The 8,569-nt window shown below is 42.4% G+C and overlaps 1 protein-coding gene across 1 annotated transcript in view; it reads right to left on the minus strand.

Moving 5' to 3' along the window:
• The window catches only part of LOC109486975 (gamma-aminobutyric acid receptor subunit beta-2-like), a 10,227-nt gene continuing 1,658 nt past the window's right edge, over positions 1-8,569 (minus strand). Inside the window, exons 3-8 of the mRNA XM_019790890.1 lie at positions 7,527-7,609; positions 6,372-6,509; positions 2,908-3,060; positions 1,666-1,877; positions 1,013-1,135; positions 1-341 (exon numbers count right to left, since the gene is read on the minus strand). Coding sequence (XP_019646449.1) covers positions 222-341; positions 1,013-1,135; positions 1,666-1,877; positions 2,908-3,060; positions 6,372-6,509; positions 7,527-7,609 — 829 coding nt within the window. The 3' untranslated portion in view covers positions 1-221. The remainder of the gene's footprint in view (positions 342-1,012; positions 1,136-1,665; positions 1,878-2,907; positions 3,061-6,371; positions 6,510-7,526; positions 7,610-8,569) is intronic.

Consider the following 8,569-nt stretch of genomic DNA (forward strand, 5'->3'; position numbering starts at 1 on the left):
ATCTTTGTGCACCTAATTTTTGAGGTTGGATGCACCAGTGCACCTATTCCTAATAATGAATTTCGAGCCCTGCCTCTGAGGTGAACACATGCCATGAAATGTATAAAGTCTTCCTATGATCATGAAGTTCACATGTGACATGAGATCATGAGATGAACGCGTGCCATGAGATGGAATAGATGTAGTGTGATGCCCTGCGTGCCTGCCTGACATGTTGGCTCTTAATATTGTATAAAAAGGGACGCTATGTCATTCTCTGGCAGGTAGTAGTACACCACGTAGTACACGACGTTCAGCAGGGCGAACGCCACAGGGAACAGCCAGCGGGCGTGTCTGTCCACCTGGGAGGGAAAGAGAAAAAGCACAACACTTTCAAGGTAGGTATTTTTTTAGAATTCTGGCGCCCAATTTTGTAATATCCTGAATAAAAAAATGACCATTCAGATTGGCATCTGCAACTGATTCTCGAAGTTTCAACATAGTAGCTTTAACTTGTGCACTGACATTACTGTATGTCAAAAAAAAAACAATGAGCAGCTCTTGGAAATGCTGCAGGTCAAACTGTTCTCGGCAGGAGTCGCTCTTTAGCTATACTACAGTATTCTACGGTTTCCATGTTCTTTGACTCTCAAACATGATGGTGCTTGATTGTTTCTAACAGTCAATTAGATATAGAAGTCCAAATACTACGTAAGTGTTAATGGGCCTAAATTCTCCTCCTAGCTCTGATTGGCGGAGGTTTTTCCGCCAATGAGATATAGGAGGTTACCATGTAATCTTATCTTTCAAATAGCTTTGTTAGCATTTAAGTTAACAGTTTAATGTCTTGGGGTGGTGGGACTACGGCGCACAGATATGTCAAGTTGTTAACTTGAGTGCACACTGTCCTTGTTATGTTTGCATGTTTTGATGAATAAAAAAAACATGATGGTGCAGGTATTATAAGACAAACGTTTTTTAGAGAACAGTTTATTCTAGTATAACACAGTTAATGTAGTAAAGCTGCTCGTACCGAGTTTCCTGTTGAGAGTTTGGCCAGCACGGCGGCAGCGGCTGCCTGGCTCTGTCCGCTCGCCGCGCCGTTCTCAGAGCACGAACTGCCCTTCCCTTTCTTCTTACCGTGCTTCCCTCCGCCCTGAGAACAACAACACAACACAACCTTAGTTATACACTGTTTCCAGAGGCAGTGGCCGTTCGGGGACCAAAAATGTCCGTAGTTCAAACGAATTTCGCTCACAGAGAAGCGTAATTTGTGGATTTTGTATTTTTTGGATGTCTTTCAAATAACATTTTCACGTCATGGATCATTTTGACAAACCATATGGTCGCTCAACGGACTCTATCAAGCTGAAGAACAATTTTAAGCACCAAGAACTTGGGTTTACAAAGAGTTCCGAAGAGTATAATTAACATCCCTTAAGAAAAAGATTAGTAGAGCAAAGAGTCCTTGAATTTAAAAAGACACAAAATACAATGCTTTAGATGAAATCAAAGGCACCATACATAGAATTCGCTCCTTTGTTAGATGACCTATCCATATCCATTGGGTATTGTATCTTATATGCGGTCATGATAGAGATTTGGATATCAATAGAGATTTACAAGGCTAACTTGTTTTCATGCTTAGACTATAAGGCGCATCTATATGCACACAAAAATGCGTACTTCCGGTGCTGGTGGCGCCGTCGCAGCCTTTAAAGCCGCCGCCTTCGTGCCCCGATAGAGGTTGTGCGCGAGCGCGTACTCCAACAAGGCGCCGAAGACGAAGACGTAACAGCCGAGCAGGTAGACGTCGATGGCTTTGATCTCGGCGTTCTGCGGCAGCGATGCATTCACTCCAGACATGAGCGTCTGCATGGTCAGCACGGTGGTGATTCCTGCAATATGGGAAAGGAAGTTTGTCAATATGTTTCTACGCATGATGCCAACACATAACCAGTACTAAAACTCAATCGGGAAGAGTGCTCGCTTTGTAACCGGGAGGTCTTGGGTTCAGACCCCGGCCTGGTCATACCGAAGACTTAAAAAATGGTACATACTGCTTTCTCTGCTTAGCACTCAGCATCTATGAAAAAGAGTATATATGGGAAGGTCAAACACACAACACTTCAGCAGGGGGCTAGCTCGCTTAGCAGCTGTCTCACTCTAAATTGACGCTGTCAATACTGCTGAGGTGGCGGTTGACACAGGACTTGAATTTGTGCCTGTTCCCAAGAGTTACAGTGTCTTTTGACAGAGAGTTCTAGAGTTTTACGGTGGCCATGCAGGAGAAAGGTTCTGTGGGCAATCATCCGGCAATCAAAATAAAATATCAAAAGGTTTTGGCAGCTGCTATATGCTGATAGGCTATTCCGAAATGGACCGTGGGCAGGTAATTTTTCTTGTACAAGATGAAAGCAGTTGTAAGAGCTTCTAGCGATGGAACTGCGGTTAGCCATCCATCCATTTCATTTTTATATGTTTTTACCAGGAAATCACACTTAGGTCTGTGTCCTGCTCTTCGGGTGCCCCTGCTGAAAAAGACTTGTCATGACAATCCTTCCATCTTACATAAACTGTTAACTTGTGAAAGACGTCAACATATTACAACCGAATCCCTCTCATGATCAATACTATCACTGTCTCTGTCGTTTACATACATTTATTAACCGAAATTTCATGTAACTAACCCTACATTTTTGTATTTCTGTCCTTGGTACTGAAACACTGTCCGTTTGTTGCATTCTGCGTTTCTCAAATATTACAAGGGAACACAACATATGTTCATTACGACTTTCGGTAGCGAAATGATTCTAGATAACACATATTTTAGCACAAGGCTTTCACGTGAACACAAGTATTTCACGTGGACATCACGTGTACGCCACGTGAACGCCACGTGCGTTTCACGTGACGCACGGAACTTACCCAGGGCTATTCTGGCCGGCACGGCTTCGTGATGGATCCAGAACGAGACCCAACTGAGAACCACGAGCAGAACGCACGGCAGAAAAGTCCGTATCATGAAGTACACGAAGTCTCGATTCATCTTGAACTTCAGACAAATCCACGAATAAATACCTACAAGAAAGCCAACATGCTCTCCCGTCAGTCAAGGAAGCCTGTTGGCGGTGTGTTAAGTCTGTAAAGACTCCGTTCGCCAGCTCAACTGATTTGCACACTGATATTTCATCCGTGAATAGTTTCATCAGGTTGGTAAGACACTGAGTAAAGAGACTTTTTTTACACAACCAAGTCGTTTACTCAGCCGACGTTTTGGTGACCGTCTGTCATCTTCCTTTAGGGCAATTCTGACTGGTTCACTGGTTCTATAGCAGCGACACCTGTGCTTCAATGCAATGTGAACCAGCCAGAATTGCCCTGAGGAAGGTGACAGACGGTCACCGAAACGTCGGCTGAATAAAGACTTGGTTGTGTAAAAAGAGTCTATTTACTCACTGATATTTCATTTCACATGTGCCCAGCGGCATGAAACTCTACCCTTTTAAAAGATACCTGTGTTGCTGCACTTCCTGTGCTTGAAAGAAAAACCAGCACGTTTTGTGAGAAACGAAATTGCATATCAGTGACAAGGCAGGTGTGCTGGTGAACGTTTGTCACTTGCTCTGACAACAAAGTTGCCATGGAAGGAGGCTATCTTTTATGACATGTCTGTTGCAAGACGGTTATAATTAGGTTACATTAAGGGGTTGTAAATTTGGAGGTGGTTAGGTTATGTGAAGGAGACTTCTTAAGAAGAATTTCAGATTTGTATAATGTCAATTCCACTAACGTTCGTCTAGTTCGCATTCGTCCAGTTGAATAACCTTTTAACAAAATGAATTTTAGTTTTCTTCCAACTTCATCTTCAAACCGTGTACAATTTTGCAACTGTGATCACTTTTCTCCTCTTGATAGACCTCGTTCCATGGAAGCCCGTCGCCATGGTTACCGCCGCGCGTGCGCGTTTGTTTGTTTACTCACCCAACCCCACCCTGGCAGGCACAGCGTCGTGATGAACAAAGAACGACACCCAAGACAAGACCACCACCAACACGCACGGGAAGAACGTCCTGATCATGAAGTAGATGAAGTTCCGTTCCATCTTGAACGTCATTCGCAGGCTAGAATAATTGCCTGTGGCGAAGGGCACAGCCCTTGTCAGCTTCATGGTTTATTTATTATATCCGAAAATAGTGTATTATATCCGAAAATCAGGTTGGTAGAGTATAGGATATATAGGGGTATTATTCTTTTTACAAGTCAAAACTTGTCTTATCTTGCTTACGTTTCTGTGTCTATCATACACCTTCCTCAGAGCTTCTGACTGGAGTTCTGCTTCTCGCCGCTTGTAGCCAATATAGATGGAGAGAACACAATCCCAGAAGCTCGGAGGAAGGCGTCTGATAGATACAGAAACGTCAGCAAGGCAAGTTTGGTTGTGTAAGCCCCTATATCCTGGTTTGTTTAGTAGCACCGCATGAAGAATGAGAAGACAGTCATGGTGGTGAATACTACTCTGACAGACAAAGCCATACGTGTGACGAGATTTTTAAACAAACTAAGCTCATCTGCAGCTTCAAAAGCGTGTTGAATATTAGGAACTTTTTGATTCAATATTTTAGGCCGATAGCTTTTCTTTGTAGACGTATTTCTAAAACACACTTTCTTCTTGTTGCTGCATAAAATACAGGCTGTATGAAATTACACCATGTCCATGTATATGTCAGAAGAAAGATCATGATGAGCAAAGGCAATGGTAAGACAGATAAATGAGAGATGAAGCGAATTCTTGTGGTTGCATCGCACTGATCATTCTTATTTTCACAACTATCTTTATGAAAGACAATGGTGGTTGAATTGAGCATAGAATGCAATGAACCGACGGTGATTACACACACGTACACAACGCCCAAAGCAGCAAAAAAAGAGTCCGTACATACGAGTATGTATGTGAGAAATCAGCATTAGTGGCATCACGATGTGGACAGTACACAATGATAGGCCATGCAGATGCGGCAGTGATAGTTGTGAGTAAAACATCGAGGCTGCGTTTTGCTTCAGCGAGAACACGCGGTGAGGTCAATTAATACAAAGTGGTGATTTTAAGAATGAAAACGGTCCTTCTTAGATGAGATTTTTCTTTGGTATGTCTGTGAGAACTGATTTTGTGCGTGAATCAATGCTGGTAGTTCGAGGATGGTACTGTTTAGTGGATGGTACTGGTAAGTGACATCGCAGAGAGTGAGATGCAAACGTTTGGTTTGAAGATTGTTTCATAGATAAATAAAAGATGTTTTCGTCTCAGAATTAGTGAGGTCTGTGCTAATAAGGGACTTGTATGTAGAAAGGTGCTGGTGGTGCTCGAAGAGGGTATCATTCTCGGTTCCTAATAGAAACATACAACACTGAATCATCAACTCTATCCTGAAGCAAAAAGCAGCTAAAACAACGCAACATCAGGCATGTTGACGTGGTTTTAGATTTTTGCGGATCGTAGGCAGAGAGAGAAAGACATGCAGACACTCATGCGATGGAAATGGAACCATACTCAGAGGTTAATAAGTGGAGGAAAATCGAGGGCGAAAGTTGTATACAAATTATCACAGAATTTACGATTTAGACCACATCGTCTTAATTTTATGGATGACATCCTCTAAAGACCCCAAACTAGTGCGCGCGGGCAAATAAAAAAAATTCCGGCCAAAAAAAAAATACTACTAAACCACACGGATACAAAGCTGGTATTGTGAATTTGCGGCAGTACATAGCGACGTATACAACAAGCCGACACATGCTGGCTTTTTGCGGAATTTATAAATAGGCACTGTACGTATGTACTGAGTTCTTGAGTCAGGAGCTTCGATATCCTGGGTGTCTGGCTCCGTATTGTCAACTACATGTACCCAGGCCTAGAGCCAGGCGAACAGGCGAAAATCAATGCGCGCGCGGATGTCATCCATACAGTTAAGATGGTGTGGCCTTACCGTAATAATGCCGTAATTGTTGATGGTTCAATGCAACCTGTGGAAACTATCATGATAGACAGAAGTGGAGCTCTTTGGCTACAAGAGCTTAAAGACAGTACAATGGATGGAGATGAACTAGAAATAGACAGTGGGGTAAAGAAGTGTCAAGGGTTCTTTATAGTACTTTTATATATATGTTGGTACATTTATAATGGACTAAATCAATCATGTAGGTCTAGTTAAGTGGGGAAAGTAGCCGACTCGTTTGGTCAATCGTTGATTGATTCTGAAAAGACCAAATCCAGATCATGAGATTTCTTTTACTGGCTTGCAAACAGACATTACGTCAAGCGTTTGGCAACGAAAAAGCCTGTCATTCCCCCAACCACAGTTACCTGTTTGTTTGTTTGTTTGTTTGTTTACCTGTATCCCTGGTGACGTTTCCCGTAAGAGTGTCGAACCTCACTATAGAATACTTGGCTAATTCCACGTCTTTCATGCCGCGCACAGGTTCCTGGTCTGTTCTCCAGTGATACGCCACGTCACGGTTGGCGTACCCGTCTGGGGGGAAAAGAACTTCATTAGACCCAGGAAAAAAGTGATGAGTTTCCCAACAAACCCTAGAAAAACCAGCCAACCCTAGAAAAACCAGCCAACCCTAGAAAAAAATGCCAACCCTAGAAAAAACTGCCGACCCTAGAAAAAACTGCCGACCCTAGAAAAAACTGCCGACCCTAGAAAAACTTGCCAATCCTAGAAAAACCTGCCAACCCTAGAAAAAACTGCCAACCCTAGAAAAAAACTGCCAACCCTAGAAAAAACTGCTAACCCTAGAAAAAAACTGCCGACCCTAGAAAAAAAACTGCCGACCCTAGAAAAAAACTGCCAACCCTAGAAAAAACTGCCAACCCTAGAAAAAACTCTACAAGGGACATAAATTTTTCAAGATGATGGACTTTTTTTCAAGCTCCATGATCTGACAGTGATGAAACGTTGTACAGTCAGTTTTCTGACAATGACATTGAAAGTATAAGATTTTGGCTAATTCCACGTCTTTCATGCCGCGCACAGGATCCTGGTCTGTTCTCCAGTGATACGCCACCCGTCTGTGGGGGGGGGGGAGAACTTTATTAACTAGAAAATTAACATTTGCAAAGCAAATGCATAATGTTTATCTTTGCACATGGTCTAATCTGTTAATCCTAACTCCAATACATTTATATATATGGTCAGACAGAAGTCTAAATCCGTCCTGCTATAGGATTGCAACATTATGTAACCCAACACCACGGTGACAGTCGTTAACAAATCAGGCCATTGGCCAGGTCAGAGGTTAGCATTTGGAGAAGAAGAGGAAGGAAACTGAGCAAAAACAATGTTTTACTTCGGTAAACATAATGACAATGACAATGAACTTAATTGCATATTCACACCCCACATGGGCCAAATGCACTAAGTTAGATAACTGAGGTACAAGGGTAGGAGGAACAAGTGCTACATTGCTATGCTACATCCATATCTGCAGGGTCTCTTTACTCATTTTGAAAAAGAAGGTTTTATTAGAAGATGGCGACTCACAGCTTCCTAGTTCCAGGGTGCAAGTCTGCGTGTCAAGTGGGAACTTTTTCAGTCGCATCTTGCACTCTGCTGTCGTGGTTATTCTACAGGACAGAGAAAAAACGAAACGCAATTCCATGAGAACAAAACTGTCAAATGTCAATGTATGGCTTAGATTTTCTTAGGGTAGAATAGGGTAGAATATAAGAATCGAGGTTCCCTGTAAATCTGATAAGAGATTCGAAGAGTCGTGTATTATATAGGACAAAAACGAAGAGGTGGTATTCGAGACATTTGATCCTACTTGGTCTTTCTTTTTAAATTTCTCTGGCGACTACTGATGGTTTTCAAACTGTAAGAACGTATCTGACGTACGTGTCTACCTGACACACCTAACGTCTTACATAGCTTACCTAACGTTATACAAAAAAGTACAAAACGTACCTAAAAACTTATACAGGACTTACCTAGCGTTATACAGAACAATAACGTTATACACGACGTACGTAACATTATACATGTGTACAGTGTTATACAGTTCTTACCTAGCTTTGCACAGGATTTACCTAGCGTTATACAATACTAACTTAGCGTTATAAATACTAAACTAGCGTTATACAATAGTTACATAGCGTTATACACGACTTATCTATGGTTATACAGGGCCTATCTAACGTTGTGCAGGACTTCCCTAGTATTAGACAGAACGTACCTAACTTTATACAGGACTTACCTTACGTTATGCGCAAGATACGTAACGTTATACATGTATACCGGGTTATACAGGGCTTATTACCTCCGGGTAGGGATGTACATCCCGAGCGCGGAGGTTTTGTGAGGGAAGACGAAATTAGCGTTCGCACCCGTTTCTCGCGTTTGGGTGGACGGATATGTCTGGGAGTTGGTATACGTTTGCTGTTGGGCTGTAGATGGTGCACGTTGTTTGGTTTTTTAGTATGTGTGTTTTAGTGCGTCAAAATGATGCGTTTAGACCGCCGATGGACACCCCTTTCAGTGTGAAAGTGGACCTCAGCTTTTGACCTTTGCATGTATAAGGACGATTG

This window comes from Branchiostoma belcheri, unplaced genomic scaffold (assembly GCF_001625305.1).
Source record: "Branchiostoma belcheri isolate BF01 breed outbred unplaced genomic scaffold, Haploidv18h27 scaffold84, whole genome shotgun sequence".
Lineage (NCBI taxonomy): Eukaryota > Metazoa > Chordata > Leptocardii > Amphioxiformes > Branchiostomatidae > Branchiostoma > Branchiostoma belcheri.